A 19,374-nucleotide genomic window follows, 5' to 3' on the forward strand; every position below is an offset into this window, starting at 1 on the left:
CCTGGGCTTTTCTCTGTTTGGGCCTTAGGCCTTACACTAGGCCCCTTATACCAGGCCTCATGTCTTAGGCTCCTCTTTCTACTACATTCCCCACTTTTTGTTTTTTTATGGGCAAGGTGTTTTACCCATCAGCCCAGAAAAGCATAATGCATAGACTGAAGGTGACCCAGTGAGTAAACACTATTCTATGGCCACCTTACTTTACCATCCACATTTATGCCCTATCTGTCCCTTGGTCTGCACATTCCCTCGTATGGCCAGTGGACAGATTTTATTTTCCAATTGTTTTTAGTCATTTAAGGTGGGCCTGGAAATATTAGGTCCGGGACTTTGAATGGCAAATGTAGTTTTATGATTGAGCCTTGGGGCACTCCCAAATAATTAATATATATGGATAATAAGGATATAGTGTATGTATGTGTAGCATATATATGTATGGCATGTATGTGTACATATGTAATTCTAGTGACCTCGTGGCCAAGGTGGAGTCTGCTCTGCAGGCAGCTTTGCACAAGAAAAGGTGCATGGGAACGCAGTAGGGAAATTCCCTTCCATCCCAGGGGCACCTGTTCCAACCCCTCAGAGCGAACACACACACACCTGAATAGTTCAATGAATACAGGAAAGGGAAATATTTATTTAGAGAGGGATGGAGAAAAACAACAGGGGGGGGAAGATGGGGGAGGGGTAAAACAGGGTTACATCCAACACGAGGCCTCACAGGCCCAGTGATACCACAGTCTGAAAGGACAAGCCCTGAGCCATGTGTCTACACTCAGAGTCCAGGAATCCTGGGCACACTTCCAGTCTGTTAGTGAGTCTTGGGTGCTCCAGGTCATTTTCAGCACCAATGAACTTTCCCCCAGCAAACCCCTCGGGTCCACTTTGGCTGCTCTCTGCAAACCCCATGGAGCGACATTCTCCCCACTTAACTAGCTACGGCCTCCCTCCTTATTCCCAATGCAAGATCACAAACCCCTGTACTCACAGCCCCATATAGCTCTGGGCAGCAGAGATACTGGGTCCAGCTCTGGTTTGTCTTTCTCAGGTGATTCCCTCCTGGCACAGTGCTCCTCCTGGCTCCTGTCCTGGATGTCCTTGGGCACCTACCCTGTCCCTCCCATGCTTCAGGCAGGTTCTCATCTACTTCACTCTGTGAGGTGAGAGGTGGACCAGCTTGATGCAGCCTTTCTATCTGGAGCTCCAGACCAGACACACCCACATCCTGGAGCTCCAGACCAGACACACCCACATCCTGTTAATTCTTCCTCGCTCTCCACTCCCTCCCTGCTCCAAACAGCAGCACTTCCTCTCCTGGGAACACACTCAGCACTCCCTTTCCTCAAGGTAAGATTTAAAGGGACTGTGCTCTCTAACCCCCAAAGCTAGCAACAGACTCCTATTAGGGTAACTACAGTTCCCACCTGTACTATCATTAACAGTAGGCTGAGTGTTTTGAAAGATTGGGATAGGCATTATTACGGTGAGCCCCGCAGTGCTATGTGCATAAGAAGTACAGCAGAAATTTAGAGTAGTGACATTACAAATGAGGCCTTTATATATAAATTTCTTGAAATTAGTTACTACACAGTTCTGTCTATCCATGTTATAGGTTACCCCTACTGCTGGTTATCACCCTCTGGTAAGCTTCGCTGGGCAGCTTCTGTTCTATTGGTTGCAGTGCTCTGTGAAACACCAGTAGTTGAAGTAGATCGCTGTCTTCCAAATAGCTTACTGAATGGACAGTACCCAATTTATCCAATAATGTCGTGTCAGGGTTCAATAGTGTTAACCAGACACAGATCAAGATTGTTTTGAATAACACATGCATCAATTAGGATGCAGTGTCATTGACCCCAAATTATGACTAGTACTAACAGGGAATTTGACTATACAAGTTGACATATTGCCAATTTACCACTGTTTTTGTTATACACTGAGGGCAATGCCAGTTAGGTGTTTATTCATAATAAGGGTAAGTGATTTTCCTTTTTTAATGTTCCCTAATGAGTTGGTTATGGTAGTAACTATGCTTCCTTCCCTTGTTGTTTGCTGCCATTAGTTTGTTAATTTTTACCTGTGTGTTGGTGAAACAATTTAGTAATGTTACGCACATTGTAAATGGTGTACAGCAATAATACAGTTGCTTTTACACAGCAGCCAAGTTCCAATGAAATGACCATTTAACCTGGTCCAGCTAGTGGTTTCTAGCTGATTGCCAACTTAATTGTCCATACATGGTAGACTGAGGTGTAATTGACCAGTCTGTTATTTATAAAGCACTTCATTTTTATTTTCTTGATGCCTGCGGGCTTCTTCATTGTGCGCTGATATCTTTTGGTCATATCTTCTGGTGTCTTTGGTTTGTGGGATGCAATCTTAAACAGCTTATGTTAGTTATGTAAGAAAGCTTTTACTTGTTTGTTTTACATTTCTCTTGTTTTCAGTAACCCAAATGTAATACACAGATTAATTTAGTCTGCTTACAATGTAGTGGGGACCAAGTATTTTATAACACAAGTTATACTTTTGCAATTGTTGTATAGACATTATCTTTCATTTAACATGTGCATTGTAGTAAAAAGTTAGAACCTAAGACACAAGACTTGAGGCCTGAGCTAAGGCAGCAGTTAAGCCCTATTATTATGAAGCAAAGTTAGCAGAAATCAGAAATTACAAACAAGAACAGAACTGATATTCCAGAAATACATATTCCTAAAGAAATGATAGGCACAGAACACACAAGCACATGCTAGAACATCCCAATACCAGGAATGGTACAAGTGCATTCCTCAAAGACAACAAGGACACACTGCCCCCTCCAAAGTCAAAATAACAACATGAAAGAGATATTTTGATCAAATCATTCTGTACAAAGAAAAGGGTGGTATTTTTCTATGTCAGAGGGTGGCAACTACATATGCTGGAGAGGCAATATAAAACTTGTGTGTATCAGTGTATTAAAAAAAGGGTATTAAAGGGAGTGTCTTTGGCTGGCTGAGTGAGGAATGGAAAGTCCCACCATTTACTGAGCCACTCCATTGTAACGGGCATACATGTATTAAGTGTACTTGTAGCACATATAGGGAGCTTTTTACTATGCCTCATCAGCAATAAATCTTGCCTGGTGCCTTCATTACTGAAACGGATCTCTAGTCTTATTGGGCAAACCAATTGTAGTCTGCTGTATCAGCTATCTGCACAGAGCTGGGACAGCATACGCACTGGAGGAACACACACGCAGCCAACACCTGACGACACTGGCTCCATCCACTGATCTGGTAAGTAAACCAGATTCAGGTTTCTCAAGAGCAGGTAACAAATTCAGATTCAGGTAAACTTTGCTAGGCAAGAAACAGGAGCAGCTAGCTTTTTTGTTTTATTGGTTGCATTGCTTTGTGATACACCAGTAGTTGAGGTAGATTTAGTTGTTTTTTATAAATGCTGTTTTTAGATAGCTTACTGAATGGACAGAACCCAGTTTATTAAATACTGCTTGGTCAGCATATAATTTTGGTACCCAGACACTGAACAAGATTGTTTTTAGTAACATGTGCCTTAGTTAGAATGAAATGTTACTGACCCCAAATTGTGACTAGTCCGAACAGGGGATTTTTTACACAATTTGTAGTTACCATGTAACTTAATAGCTTTTTAAAAAAAATAATTTGTTGGGGTTTTTTTTGCTTTTCTATTGTTTGCTGCTATTGATTTGTTAATTTTTACTTATGTGTTGGTGAAACAGTTTAGCAATGTTATTGCACATTGTAAATTATGTGCAGCAATACAGCAAAAATACAGCAGTGCAGCAAAATAATACAGTTACTTTTACACAGCAGCTAAAAGTAAGTGAAAGGACAGTTTAACCTGCTTCAGCTAGTGGTTTTTAGCTGATTGCTAACTTAGTTGTTTATATATGGTATACTGAGGTGTATACCAGACCAGTTTTTTATTTATAAAGCTATTTTATTTTATTTTATTTTATTGATATTTTTTTATAATAGGGATCAAATTTTTTATAACACAAGTTATACTTTTGCAATTGTTGTTCAGACATTTATTTTACTTGAGGTGCATTTCTAATACTTTATACTGAATCTAATGCTCTACTGATAAAATAGATGCTCACAATCTTCTATGAGAAAATGTACTGCTTTCCCCTGCTGAGCACTCTGTTTTAGCAAAAGAGTTAGTAACACAAGTGTTCCCCAAGCTTTTTAGAGTTAATTTGTTTGTGATACCAATTCCACATTTGTTAATTGTTTAGAAGCACAAACTTTAACAACCACTACTTCCCTTTAACATAGCATAAAAAAAAATTAAACCAAAAGAAATTTTAAATGCAAGTCTGGGCAAACACTTTGAGGGTATTAAACTTTCATGACACTTTGATGTGTATGGGAGACAAAGGTGGAAATCTGTTGAAATTGTTTGGTTAGCTTTAATATCTTGCACCAGACATAGTATTAACTATTATATTCATTAACATTTTTGCTATAACATTCTTATAACTATATTTCAATATTTAATAAAGTTGCAAACAAGTTTATAAAATTCCAAACAAAAATTGATAATTTGTTAATATTACTTTTGCATTACTGTTGAGGTTTTCCCTTACTTTTTTTCCTTTGAATAAAAAAACCCCATGATTAATAAAAGAAAATTATTTTTGTTTGTAACTGCATTATTTGTTGAAGCAGAAATATATGTACATATGGTTATAAATGAGGCCTTTTTGAGCTTTGCAAAAAAAATTAATTCGTATCATGATAGTTATACTCCAACCATAATATTAAAATGGTGTGGTACTACTTATATTAAAAAAAAGTATAAAATTGACTTTTGTTTAAAAAAAATTAAAACCAAAAAAAGTAGTCACATGACACACACACACTATACAACACAGGACCAACATACATGACATACGGGACAAATTTACAATTAAAGACAAATGGCACCAGAATCATATTTATAAGTATACAAGAGAAGACATTAAGAGTTTAGTTATTATAGCAATGCAGTTTAAAAAACAGATAGGTAAACAGAAGACAAAACATTTAAATAAGCAAGACAACTTTTAATTTAAAACTTTTAATAAGAATTGATTAAAAATTCATATTAAGTTATTTGCCAAATTTGTTGTTTTAATTTAGTAATTTAGGTATTTTGTATTACTTTATATTACTTTACTGTAAAACTCTGCTATATGGCAATATGGAATGCCCATCTTTCAAATATTAGTCAGTGCTTAGGATTAGAAGCAGAGTCTGCATTTCTGTTGTTTGGCAACCATACCGTCAAGAAAGTTAGGAATATTCCCAGCTGTTGCTGAAGGGTTAAAATTAGGGATGTAAAATGGCAAATGGTTAACTGGCTAACCGGTAAGCAGTAGTCTTACTGTTTACAAATTGTGTTAACCGTTTAACCGTTTGCTGCATGGGAGGGGGCTGTGCATGTGGGGGAGAGGGGGTAAGTGGGGACAGAGTGTTGCAAGGAGGGACAATGAGGGGAGAGGGGGCTGGGACTTGTACATGTGCAGGGGTCCGGCAGCAGTGAGTTGGGAGGCAGCAGCTGAGGTGCGCCAGGGTGACGGGTCTGGGGGGTTGGGCAGGCACAGGGAGTGTCCCTGGTCCTGGGGCAGGGCTAGGAGTGCAGTGGGGGGCAGATGGACTTGGAGGGTGGGCAGGGTGCGGAGGTGCTCTATTGCCCCCTCCTGCAGGCTGGAGGGTAGCGGGCCCACATTCCCGGGGTGAAGACTGGGAAGCCAGGGCAGAGGCACCTCCTTGCTCCAGCTGGCGCGGCTGAGGCCCCTTCCTCCCCTGCCCCCAGTGCCTGCCTCACCAGAAAAAGCCCACCCCAGCCACTGGAGGTTGGCCCAGGCAGGATAGAGACCACCCTTACCCCTTGAGTATCTTGTTGTGCTGGCTGAATAGCCCTTCCTCTCCCCAACACAATTGCCCGGCTCCCCCCAGGGAAGAGCTCCACGGTGGAGAAGCAGCAGCCGCAGCCATGCACCCTGGGAACCCCCGCACCATCTCCCAATCACCTGGGTGGTACAGCTGCTGCAGAGCCTGCTCAGCAGAGGGGCTCCTGGTGTCCTCCCCCCACGCTGCGCTCCAGACCGGCTTCACACAGCATGTGTGCAGGTGGAAGCACACAGCATACTGGAACTAGGGATGTAAAATATTATAGCATTTAAATTATATGATTTTTTATCGTTTAAACGTTTGTTTAGTTAAACAATATTTTACATCCCTAGTCAAAATAATTAATTCACTGGATTGATTTAAAGTAAAGTTTTTACCTTGTTTTCTCTTGGTTCGTTTTTGTTTTCAGTTGTTTAATCTTTTTTAGCCCCGGTGGTTTCAGTAATAACTGTAACTTTTAACTTTTAAAACCAAGAGAGCGAGTACCAGTGAGGAGACGTATGGGCAAAGGGGTGTGTGAAGGGAGAAACCTAAGAACCTCAGAAGGGAGAGATTAATTAACTCTGTCAAAGTATCTGATTTTAGCAAACAGAGAGGATGTAAAGGAAAATGTAACTGGCATGTAAAAACATATGCAAAAGAAGGTTATATTTTCATTCCGAGTGAGGAGTGGGGCTCTGTGGATTAAAGCAGTTGGGAATCCATAGCCCCTGGTTTTACACTGGCTCTGTGAGGGGGGTTGTTACCTGCTCTTGCAAAACCTGAATTTATCCCACAGTGTCTGTTGCTTTTGTCTGCACACCAAATGGATTGCAGGGGTGCCCTTGCCTGCTGCAGTTAACTGTTTCTTGGCAACTCCACGTGTTTTTTTCACTTGGAAATTCTTTTTTATCCACAACCCTGTGATCAAGTTGCAGGTCCTGTCTCCTAATATGCTCTGTGAATTGTTCCTTTTTTTCACTTCATCTGATTTACCAATCCAGTAAAAGTATTGTTTGCTGGCTCTGCGCAGATAGCCGACACAGCAGACCTCGATCAAACTGCCCAAGATCACAGACTCCGTTCAGAAGTGAAGGTCCTTGGTCAGGTTTATTGTCAACAAAGCATGGTACTAGCTCCCCAGATCGATGTCTACAGTTACACTAGCAAACGTATGTCTGTAACAAGGGACCAGCTCAGTGAACTGCGGGATTTTCCACTCCCCCCTCGGCCAGACAAACACACTTATATGACCCCTTTTATACATTGATACAGACAAGGTACGTGTTGCTCCTCTGATGTTATTAGTTATCACCCTTTACTTTCTACCTGTTGGTTCGATCAAAACATCTCTATCCATCAGCCTGTCATCCTGACCTTATCTTTAGGAGGGGTCAGGGTGTCCTTGTATCATCTTCAGGGAGCGTGTTTGCGCCATAGCCTTTTATCGGGATGTTCTGGTACCACGCTTCTGGAATTTGGTGTGTAGCGGTGTTTGTGTTTTTGTGACACCAGCCCTGTTCTTGCCAAATTCATGTTTTCGACAGTGAACCTGCAAGCAGGCGTCTGCTGCGTAACACGGCAGAGCCTGACTTGGCCTGACTCTAGCTAACTCTGCTTTATATTAGTAGGGCTTGACTCTGTTTGGGCCTTCGGCCTTACACTAGGTTTTGTATACCAGGCCTTATATCTCAGCTGGGATGGCCTGGACATGCACCCACCACATCTCCCACTCTGGGTACTCTTGTAGTGCCCTTGACAACTTCCAGAGAGACCCCTATGCTGGGCATAGTGCCAGGTGGCTTCACAGTGGCTTGGTCATCCCTTTGTATTGGTTGGGCTAGTGCAACCACAAAGCCAGGTGAAGGCTTCTTGGCTTTGAAATGTACTTCCCCCCTCCCTTCCTAATTCAACAAGAGCCAGGAAGTAGCAACCTGCAGGCCAGGTTTCCACAGGGTTTCACTGGGGTCCCAAGAGGGAGAGGTGGCCTGAGTGCCTAGGGGGATGTGGGAGGCTGGGCTGGGAAGGTGGAGCCTCCTGTGCTGTGTCAGTTTTATTCAATTACTTGTGTTGTAGATAAAGTTGACAGCCATCTGAAAGCTGCAGATGGGCGCAGTTATTGGTGTAAATGCTCTAGAGCTACTCCACTTCCAAGGCGCCTAGAACAATGGGAACAAGCGCTAAGCAGTGCTTGGAGCAAAATGACACAAAACATCCTTGCTGTCATGTAGTCCTGGGGGGGGGAGACAGGAGTCTGGGCAGAATGGAGGGAGAGAACTGTACACTGTGTGTGGTGATATGGGAGAGAGACTTCCTGGGATCCAGCCCCCACAAAAGGACGTCACAGACGGCACTGCCTGAGGGACAGACAGATAAGGCTGCTGTGATTTCTGCAATGAGGAAGGAGATTACCACAGAGCTGGATTTGCAACAAAATGAGACAGGATCAAGCCCCAAATCTCTGATGAGCCAGTCTGAGGCCACCCTGATACCAAAGAATTCTCTCCAGAATGGAAAGCGACAGTCCTCTGAGCTAAACCTGGCAGAGGTTGCATTACTATTTCTTCAGCACCAATAATGTGCTTGGACAAATGTGGGTGCATAAAAGCATTGGCTCTCCCTCTGGCCCTGTGTAGTCAGAGGTGTTCTTAAAGGCAGATAGGGAAACATGTGCCTTACCTTACCCTCAGCCAAATCCTCTTGAGTTACTGAGTTTATACAGGGAGATTTTGATAGACCAGTAAAAGGGCCAAGGACCACGTGATAGTGTAATATTGATTATTATATTTAGTGCTAACAGCAGCCAAACTTGGTAGGCCTTTCTGCAGGCCTGTGCAGCCTTGGCATGACTAAGCCAGGAGGGGAGGGAGCCTCTTGCTCAACCTTTGCCTGACCCTGCACACCCTCCCTGATGCTCTGGTGGACGTGCTGGGATCTGTGTTTCAGGAAAAGACCAATACGTTTATTTATGCATGCCCTCTGAGAGATATTTGTCTGGGCTTCAATATATGCAGATTCTGTAGGAACACATCTAGTTAATTAAGTACTCTGATGACCTTAGGTTTAGCTTTTGAAACTTTTTTCTCTTTCTTGACCTGTTATTGCCTACTAAAAAGGATAAATGGGAGATAGAGGCTTGGACTCTTTGGGATCTCTTTTTGGACACAGCTTCTGGATCCTCCAACGGCAGCTGGAAGATCAGGCCAAGCCTCATTGTTTCCACTCGAAAGGCGCCCCAGACTTCGGTAATTATTAAGGGTTGAGGGTTGTGGACGTGTGTTACTCTGTGCTCACGGGAGCTAAGCTAGGAGTTGACTCGAGTGCAGTACAGACATGCCCCGAAGCCCCCTAGTGCCATGCTTGCCCCAGGTCCTCGCATGGATGTGCTGGGGTGAGCGTGAGGAGCTTTCCCTGCTCAGTTGCCTCATTTGCTCTCATGTTGGTATTCTGTTTGAAGAGGCAGAGGGGTTTGGCAAAGCCCAATCAGGAGAAATTTTCCTTTTTTATCTGGATATGGGTTTCGTAGCATTTGAAACAAGCACAGGAACTCCAGCTGCTGCTCATTCAGGGCTCCTTCCCAAGAGAGTTACCACCATACCCACTTCACCTCTTGTTGCAAAGATTGCCACCCAGCCAAGTTTTCTCAAGTTCATCCCTTTCTGAGGTAGCTGTCCCAGGAAATCCAGAAGCTGGACAGTTTTATGGGCTCAGGATCATCCTTGATATCCTGGTTTTTTGTACCTCTGAGCTGGCAACCTTATGTGCAGCAACAGCAGCTGCCCTCCTTAAATACAGTTTATCAGCAGACCCATGGAGTGGGCCGATCCGATGTCAGCTGGGAAAGTTTATTAGAGTGGAAGCTATTTCTAAACTCACTGCTGACACAAGCCCGTAGCGTGGCAGCAACAGAAGGATTTTTTCATCCGTGTTGGAACACCACTCCCTGAACAATGGTAGCATTCTTCCATCAGATCGCTACACTGCAGGCTAAGTCAGCATAGCGTGGGGTGTGGATTCAATGCGTGGGGTGTGGATTTTTTACCCCCCGAGCACTGTAGCTACATCAACCGAAATTTTAAGAGCAGACCAGGCCCAGGAAAGATTCAGAGATGGATAGAGAGCAGAAAGGAGCAGCTGAAGGCACTGGGTCTGACACCGGAAGAAACCTGGGGAGAGTTTTTTGGGCCAGGGCTGAAAAGACTGTCATTAGTGCTGCGAGCAGAAGAATTTGTTGCCTGCTATTTGATTTTTTCTACATTCAGAGACACAGGACTCTGTACATTCTTTGTAAATAAACAAAACTGCATCAAAGAAATACCTGACTATCACCAATTGCTACTCCCAACTGGAACGTCCCCGAGGGCTCCAAACTTTGACTAGCCACTTAGGTCAAAAAGGAATAACTATCTATAGGAAATTGTGAATGTACAAGTACATATTTACACAGAGAGAACATGAATCATAGAAGATTAGAGTTGGAAGGGACCTCAGGAGGTCATCTAGTGCAACCGCCTGCTCAAAGCAGAACTAACCTCAGCTAAATCATCCCAGCCAGGGCTTTGTCAAGCTGCAGCTTAAAAACCTCTAAAGATGGAGATTCCATCACCTCCCTAGGTAACCCATTCCAGAGCTTCACCACCCTCCTCGTGAAAAAACTTGAGACCATTGCGCCTAGTTCTGTCATCTACTACCATTGAGAACAGCCTAGTTCCATCCTCCCTGGAACCCCCTTTCAGGTAGTTAAAGGCTGCTATCAAATCCCTCATTCTTCTCTTTTGCAGACTAAACAAGCCTAGGTCACTCAGCCTCTCCTCATAAGGCTTGTGCTCCAGCCCCCTAAACATTTTTGTTGCCCTCTGCTGGATTCCCTCGAACTTATCCACATCCTTTTTGTAGTTGGGGGCCCAAAACTGGACACAATACTCCAAATGCAGCCTCACCAATGTCGAATAGAGGGCAATAATCACTTCCCTTGATCTGCTGGCAATTCTCCTACTAATGCAGCCCAATTTGCTATTAGCCTTCTTGGCAACCAGAATATGAATATGAGGAGGGCAACAAAAATTATTAGGGGACTGGAGCATATGACTTACGAGGAGAGGCTGAGGGAAGTAGGTTTGTTTAGTCTGCAAAAGAGAAGAATGAGGGGGGATTTGATAGCAGCCTTTAACTACCTGAAATGGAATTTCAGGGAGGATGAAGCTAGGCTGTTCTCAGTGGTAGTAGATGACAGAACTAGGCGCAATGGTCTCAAGTTTTTTCACTAGGAGGGTGGTGAAGCTCTGGAATGGGTTACTTAGGGAGGTGGTGGAATCTCCATCCTTAGAGGTTTTAAGGTGCGGCTTGACAAAGTCCTGGCTGGGATGATTTAGTTGCAGTTGGTCCTGTTTTGAGCAGGGGGGTTGAACTAGATGACCTCCTGAGATCCCCTCCAACCCTAATCTTCTATGATTCTATGACTCTTTCCTTGTTCATTCCAGTCATGATGGTTCATATAGTTCCCCCTGGCTTTGCTAACAAGAGTTTGCTGCAACACAGATTTATTTTGGAGCAGGTTTAGATTGCCTTGAAGCTGACATACATTAGTCCCAAGAGTGTTGTTCCATTTCAGACACCTGCTACAACCACTGAACGATTTCAACTAAAGTCATGTCCCCAGGAAGAAAATTTCAAACACATCTGCAAATCTACTTTTAAAGGAAGTACATGACAGTCTTCAAGTTGTATCTGCACAGATTTCAGGGCCATATTCTGCAGTCCTTTACTGAGCACAGCTCTGATTTAGGTCAATGTAACTTTTGCTCAATTAGACAGGAATTTTCAAAAGTGCATAAAGTTTCTGAGGAGCACAAATACCACTGAAAGTCAAGGCACGTCTGCTCCTATTTTAGACACTTTAACAAAATTCCACCATTATGAACCATGCACAGTGCCTTCAACAAATACAGTTTGTATATCAACCTGCCAATTCCCCATTTTATTTCAGTTACCGTAACCCATTTGTTACTAAAGAGGCTGATGCATCAAGAAAACCCGAGTCTTTTGAAAACTGTACCACAAGGTTTCTGTATTTCCCCATCATTCTTTTTTACTAGAGGACATTTATTTGAAAGAAGAAAAAAACAAAAAACAAACCAAGAATTTTTTAAAAACACCCCTCATTTGTTTATCCTGCCCACCAGAAGATACATCCTCTGATGGAGTTGCCCCAAAAGTCATTGGCTGCCTTTAGTTCCTCTGGGCCTTGCGGTAGCTATGGAATAGCAGAACTGTCTCAGCTATATAACCCGCATACCACAACGTGCTGTTGGTGTTCCAGATTCTTGTGAAGGAGACCACACAGCCAGCTCTGCACTAGGCACAGAGGAACATGCCTCTGCTTTGGGGTTCTTTTGTACCACTGTAACCAATGGTGCCCTTTTTGACTTGAGCAGTTAGCCAATATTTGGCATATTGTGGGCTGTTTTTATTAGGAAAAGAAACTGATGATGGAGTTAGTTATTTCTTTGATACAATCCTGTTTATTTACAAACATCATACAAAGTCCTGTTTCCCTGACACAGGAGGAATCAAAGAACTGCAGGCAGTTTCTTTGCTCGCAGTTCCAAATCTCTTTCCAGCCAGCTCTAAAAAGTGACTTCTCTTCACTTTTTTTTGGTTTATCTTTGCCTCATCCCTGGCTGCTTCTGAATGCTTCTGCTTCCAGATACACACACTTCCATCAAACAATACCCAGTGAAACCCTTCTGCCCAAATAGCTCATTTTCTGACCAGCCTTGTGTGTGATTGTGTGTTGGGTGGTGGCTCCTATTGCTCTAGCTCTTATTCAAAAAGGAGCGTAACAGCCACCAGATTCAGTGATTTCACCCCACTGCTATCATAACACCTGCATGAAGAGGCATCAAGACAATGGTGAATTGGACCCCAAGCCCATCCCCTCGACTACTAATTGTCAGGGTCTCCCCAATGGGACAGACTCCGTGGAAGGAGTCTGAAGGAGCTGGGCTTTCCTGAGCTGTAAAGAATGGTAAGCCTTAGGGAGAGGAAGGCATGTGCACACACTGGTTTATTGTTTTAAAATCTGTTTTTTCCTAAATGCCTTGGTTCTAACTAAAGGATATATTACTTTAAGAAGGCTGTTTGGTTACTGGATACCAGTTATTACTCCCAGCAGGAAAAAATCTGCAGGAGTTGAAGATAAGTCAGGCCTTGCTGAGGTAATCACGGTTGAGCACAGCAGACTGTGGCCCATGGCCTGGTCTGACAGTGGGAGAATTCTGTGATTCCACACCGAAACAGAGATGATGGAGGTGAAGAGTCAGTTCTCCACCTTGTGTCTCAGTTTACTCATCTGTAAAATGGGGATGATTTTGCCATCCTTTGTAAAGTGCTTTGAGATCTACAGATGAAAATATGAGGTAAGTATGATTTTATTAGACATTAGTCAGTTATGTTGGTTCTGAAAAGAAGTGTGCCATCTAGTGGCTGCTGAGTTCATCATGATGAATAAATGGAGTTGACAGGAAATAAGTTCAGATGCTGGCAGTTATCTTCTTGAGCAAGGAAGGCTAGACAGGCTTTTAGCCTATGCCCTAAAATGTCAGCCTCCAGAAAACACTACAGCAAAGCAGTGTGGAAAAGCTGAACTACGCTGAAGCTGGTCAAAAAAATGGGGTCAGCTTTTCAGAAAAATGTTCACAATTTTTCAGCAACGTTTTTAATTGCATTTTCACAAAATTTCAACTACCTCTGTAAGCTGGTTGAAAAATGGCAAATGAAATTGGCATGAATCTTCCATGCAAAATTGTGCCAGCTTGTGCTGAAATACTGGAAACTTTAAAAATGTCAAAGAGCGGTAGAATGTGCTCCCTCTGCAGATCTGTGCCTTTCAGGAGACAGCACAGGAGCTAGCTCAGTGATTCTAGGGTGTATTCATTGGTTGAACGTACTGTCATTAAGCATCCTGCTGCAGGATGAGAAGGTGCAGATCCAGCAGAGGGAGGAATCATCATCAGATCTTGCACAGCATGTGGTCCTGCTGTGTGGAGATAGGTGAGCAGCACTAGATACTCTCAGCCCTGGAAGACACAAAGAAAAGAAGAAAGAATGTATTTTGTGTGGTTGCATCTTCTAGTTCATGGGGGAATAGGAAGATAGGAAACTGTACATTTCACTCCCACATATACCTAGAAACAGATATCCAAGGGCCTGAGTATTTATGCCTTTTGTCAATTCTGCAACTTGGTTCATTACAGTGGAACATGTGCTTAGACTGTAGTATAACACACCCTTACAACCTTCCACTCACTCTCATTTGTCAATGAAACAAAGTGCCCCTCTCTTCTCAAGGGAAAGGGAGAGAACTGGTGCTAACATTAATGGGGGGATGTATTTTTGGTTAGAGTCCTATGATGCACTGAAAATGGACCCCTCAATGAATATATAAATTGGAGAGAAAAACAGGTATTGCTCAAGAGCCTGGCTCCATCACATCTCATCTTTGCTGCATGTTCCATCTTTTTCTAGAAAACACACAAACTGCCTAATAAATTCCCAGGGGGAATCTAGTGTGCCATATACTAAGAACAAATGTGTTTTGATTTGACACCTGTAAACGTGTGTCTGCTTTTCTAGCTCCCTGGAGTGTAGAGACTGCACACGCAACTATTTTTCTAAAAAAACAAAACGGGCTTTTTCTCGGTCAGTAGTTCGTGTATTTTGTCTGGCCAATTCTTTAAGGTTATTTCCCCTCCCCCTCCTCTCAAGCTGTCCCTGTGCCAGCCTGTCCAGGGCAAGAATGGAAGGACTGTGGGCTTCTGGCTCGGTGACCAGACCCAGGAAGGGATTTTTCTCCCAGGGAGGCGCAGGCAGGAATTACTTTGTGGGACCCCCCCCAAGCAATCCGTGTTGGCTAGGCTAGGCTAGGCTAGGCTAGCCCAGCCCACCTTGCCGCCTCTCCTGTCATTCATTGGAACTGGCCCCGTTGTTAGGTTTCAGAGTGAACAGCGGCTGGCGCTGAGGGTCCCCGGCCCCGCTTCAGGCACCCCACGCCCGCGGCGGGCAGGGCCCGGGCCACCCCAGGCTCCCTCCTCAGGCGCTGCCCAGCCTAGACCCGCCACGTGCTGCTCCCCACGCCGCTTCCCCGACAGGGTCCGAACCGGGACTGGCTCCACGACACGGGAGCGGCCGGGCCAGGGCCGTTCGATTCAGGCGGTGCGGTGGGGGCTGCAGGAGAGGGACCCGGGACCCCGCCCCGCCCAGCGCAGGGCGCACCCCGGACCGAGGGGGGAACGCGCTGTCACGGCGTCGCGTTCCGGGGGAGGGGCCACAGCCGGACACACTCCCTCATTCTCTCAGCTCGGTCCGGCCGGCCATGGTGGGGAAAGTGAAGCGGCCGCGGTTGCACCAGGCGGCCCCGAGGCTGAGGGGCCCGCGGGACCCGGAGCCTGGCAGCCGGGATGCGGCACCGACGGCTGGGACCGGTGGCTGGAGCGCGGAGCCCGGAAAGGTATGGGGTGCACCGGACGATACCATCCCGTGTGCGGGGGACACTGGCGGGCGGTACCATTCCGTGTGCGGGGCAGGACCAGGAGGTGGTACGGTGGGTGGGTGATACGTGCTTTGGCGCTGGCGGGTACAGGGAGGAGGCGGGGCGGGCTGTGCCACATGGCAGCGGACGGGGATGCCGGAGGGGGTGAGGGAGAGGTGGCCTGTGCCATGCCAGCGGGGCGGGGCGGGCTGTGCCACATGGCAGCGGAGGGGTGCTGGCGCGGGTTCTATGACTCCGAGGTATGGGGCCCAGTGGACGCGTGCAGCGTGGCTGGCAGTTGGTGTCGCTGTATCGTTGGCCCTGCGTGGGTCTCCTTTCCATCCAGCACGTGCAGCCCTTGCTGACGCCTGCGTGAGGTCACGGTGAGCTGCGGGGCCTGGCAACGCCCACACTGGCAGCAAGGCGCAGCCTTGGTTACCTGGCGCCCTGTGGTGGACCCAGGTGTAGGCACCACTGGATCCGGCCTCGTCTCCTGCCATCGGTGCCTGACTCTTAGCCCATGCCTTTGCTACCAGCACTCTCGCCCTTCCTGCTGCAGCATACATCACTCTCGCCCTCATGTCTTCTTGCCAAAGGCTGCTGCTAGGCCCAGCTCCAAGGCCTGTGTGTGATTGCCTCGCTCGCCCGTCCTGTCCTCTACGTCGGGCTCAGAGGCCTGGTCTTCCCCTACAAGACCCTGCAACGTTCAGTCACGCCCTTCCTCAGAAGCCTAACGGGACCTCAGTCCCCACTGCTGCTCTGCCAATAACGCTGGCCTGGATCACCTTATTTTCTTACAAGCACCCCTGCTTTCTCCCAGTCCCATGTGGAAGAACGCCATCAAAACTTGCAAAGCCACCCCATCCTCCTTTAAATCTCTCCTTGAAACATGCCTTTGCCCTCAACCCTACCCAGGGCTCCTTTTGGCACTGGTTAGGTTGGTGACCATTGAGACTCCAGTCTCCCATTCTGTGGCCAACACCCTGCTCCTTGGTTGTGTGTCTCTTTGGTGGTACTGTTGTGAGCTCTGTGGGACAGTGGCTTTCTTTGTGGTTGTGGTCTGTACCATGGGACATTTATCTCTCTTTGGTGCTGCTGCAGTAGAAATAATAAATCAGAGATGTGGTTGTGGCGTTTTGAGCTGCCTATTTCACAAATGTTGCTGTAGCAATTCACTTATTAGACTGTAAGCACCCAGCCTCAACAATAACCTCTGGGCAAAGAACCTGTCTTTATTCTTATTTTGGTAAGAACAACAGTGGTGAAGCAATGATCTTGGGGCAATTTAATGGCATCAGTTCAAACAGCAGTATGACGGATCTGTGGCTCTCTCAGGGAATCTGAATAACTATACCGGTGAAGGGTTTTAATTTACTTTGGCTGGGTGGCCAGTTGGGGTCCATTTAAATTTAATTTCAGTTCTCTGAGGAGAGGAGAGGAGTGGAGTGGGCCTGGAGAAACGCAGAGTAAAAGGGGTCATTTTTCACACTCTGGTGAGCTTCCCATCTCCTGAGACTACAAGCCGAGATGTGGAACAGTGGGTGTTTTTATCCAACATGGATTGATTGAAATCACCAATTTTAATCATGATTTAAATCAGCAAGCAGGAAATGTAAATAATTAGTTTTAATCTTGTTTTGTGATTGTGCTTTTTAGTTATTTTCCTTGAAAAGGTTGATTCTTATTGGTTGGTAATCATTAAAACATGTTGATCTTCAACTAAATATAGCTTTTACCCTAAATTTGGTGCTGCTTTTTGCTAACCAAGAGGACACACTATATCTACACACATTTATTTAAGCAATTACATAGCTTAACTGATATTTATTCAGTTTCTTATTTTTTACATTTTTATTATATTAGAAAATGGTGAATGATTTCTTATTTCTTATTTGTGATTTTTGCAAAGCTGTGGTTGGAGGGAAATTCAAATGCAATTAAAATGCACAAAACAGCATTTAATTTTTTAATTGGTTATATTTAACTGTGTTGGATACATACATGTAAAATGCCTTTTGATAAGGTTCTTTAAAACTAAGTGACTTATTAAAGGAAGTATTATCTGTAGTTAGTTAATTGAACTGATTGTTTCTGGTCACCATACCCTTAGAGATTTTAGATTTCATCCTCTCACACATGGTTTTTATTAGAGATTGGAGGCAGAAAAAACACCCACTTTCCTGCTTTTAAGAATGGGTTTCTTAACTTTGCATGAACATTCTGTTGAACATGTTGAATAACCTAAATAAAGAAAATATTCACAGCGCTCCTCAGCAATAAATTCTGGCTCCTGCATCTTCCATCAATTCAGTGGTTTGACTGTCTTTAAAGTTTGGCAGCAAATATATACTGCTTAATATTATTTTTTGAAATTAATTTAAATGTTTATAATAAGTTTAAACCTTAGCATAGGTTATCATAATTTCAAATTTAATTATAAATAAGTATACTTTAAAAATTAAACTCATATTTAATTTAAATAGAAAAATCCAATTTAAATTTTAAAAAATCTGATTTCAAATTTTTTTAAATCAATTTTTGTCCACCCATCTTTTATATTGAGCTTGTCATATTTTTCTTACAGCATAGATACACCTATGGGTTCTTAGTAAAGCAGTGATCTGTGTGCTCTCTATTTCAATTGTCCCATGATGTGTGTGTCACAAGTCCTGAGGTAACTGCATCTTTTACTCCTTTGTGTCCTCCTTGAGGGGTGCCCCCACTTTGGTTTCAGGCCTCTAGCCATCACCTTCGTTGGGATGGGATCCTGCGGTCCATTTCCTTCAGAGCAAGGACTTAAGCTTCAGAGTCATACAATTCCCTGCAACTAGTTCTGTAGGTTTGACTTTAGTTCAGCTTGCCATCCTGTTCCCTTGGGGCAATGACACTGTTAACTAGTGACCAACCAGCTTTCATAAAGCAAAGTACTATTTATTCAGAACAGCAGCATTTTTATAGGGAAGACATATCATAAAATCAGTAAACAGCTCACATGTGTGTCTACCTTAGCAAGTGTCTTCTGTCTTCCATGTGGAGACCCAGGCAGGGTTTAAAATACTTCAGGTCCTCTCTCTTGTCACAGGTTTATGTCAGTCAGTTCCTGGATATAGTGTGTGTCCCTTTTCAAATCAGGGTGGTCTCTTTGTACAATTTATAGTTCTTTGTTTGCCAGGCCTATTGAACCAATTCAAAACAGTATAAGCTATTTCCCCAGAGGGCAAAATGTCCCCAGAGTTGTTACTTGTATTAGGTATTTGCATTCATTACCCTCTAGTAACTTTAGTTCCTGTAGGAAGTCTCACTAGCTCACCCATTGAGCTAGGAATACAATCACTAGCCAGGTCATAAAGATACACATAACTCTTAAAAAGTTGATAGAACGCTCTTAGAATATATAATGTGGCCTGGTTTACACTAGAGAGTTTTGTTGATAAAAGTCAGCTTTTGTCAACAAAACAGTGCTAGTGTACACACTACAATTCCCCTCTGTCCCCCCTCCCGCTTACAAAATTGCCCTGTTTTTTTGACAAAATAAAATCACCTCAATGAGAGATGTAGGGCTTTTATCCCCCCACTGCCCCTTAAGTCAGTAGAAGTGCTCATGGTGAGGACGCACTCCACCGAGCCAAGGAGGGCAGTGTGGACATCAGCTACTGCTGTAATTACAGCGATGGCTGTAAATCGACCTATATTAGGTTGATATATTTTTTTAAGTGTAAACAAGGCCTGTGTCATGATTTTAGCTTTGTACATGCTTTTAACCAGGGCTTAAATTCAGTTGACCTGTCTGGAGCAGAACTCTGGTAAATATTTTAACCCCCCTGGAGTTTTTATAGCATGTTGGGAGAGTTGGGAGGCGGGAGCACTGGGAAATACTCTGAGAATTTAAGCTCTGCTTTTAACACGTTCTATAATTATCACTTTCTTGGAGTCCATGGA

The 19,374-nt window shown here is 44.3% G+C and overlaps 2 protein-coding genes across 3 annotated transcripts in view; one reads left to right on the forward strand and one right to left on the reverse strand.

Annotated features, from left to right (window-relative positions):
• Positions 1 to 1,077, reverse strand: part of ITGB2 (integrin subunit beta 2) — a 58,657-nt gene extending 57,580 nt beyond the window's left edge. The window contains exon 1 of the mRNA XM_067548801.1: positions 989 to 1,077. The gene's annotated coding sequence lies outside the window, so the exon portion shown is untranslated. The remainder of the gene's footprint in view (positions 1 to 988) is intronic.
• A 251-nt stretch (positions 1,078 to 1,328) lies between these two features.
• The window catches only part of SLX9 (SLX9 ribosome biogenesis factor), a 128,742-nt gene continuing 110,696 nt past the window's right edge, over positions 1,329 to 19,374 (forward strand). Inside the window, exon 1 of one of the 2 annotated variants that reach the window (XM_067549819.1) lies at positions 1,329 to 1,347. Coding sequence is in view for 1 of the 2 variants with exons in the window: in XM_067549818.1 (XP_067405919.1) it covers positions 15,280 to 15,414 (135 nt within the window). In the remaining variant the exon portion in view is untranslated. Of the gene's footprint in view, positions 1,348 to 15,138; positions 15,415 to 19,374 lie in introns of those variants that run through there. The other variant, XM_067549818.1, reaches the window with a different exon arrangement.

Source organism: Emydura macquarii, unplaced genomic scaffold (assembly GCF_026122565.2).
Source record: "Emydura macquarii macquarii isolate MOO-44397 ecotype Brisbane River unplaced genomic scaffold, CSIRO-AGI_Emac_v2 contig_1253, whole genome shotgun sequence".
Lineage (NCBI taxonomy): Eukaryota > Metazoa > Chordata > Testudines > Chelidae > Emydura > Emydura macquarii.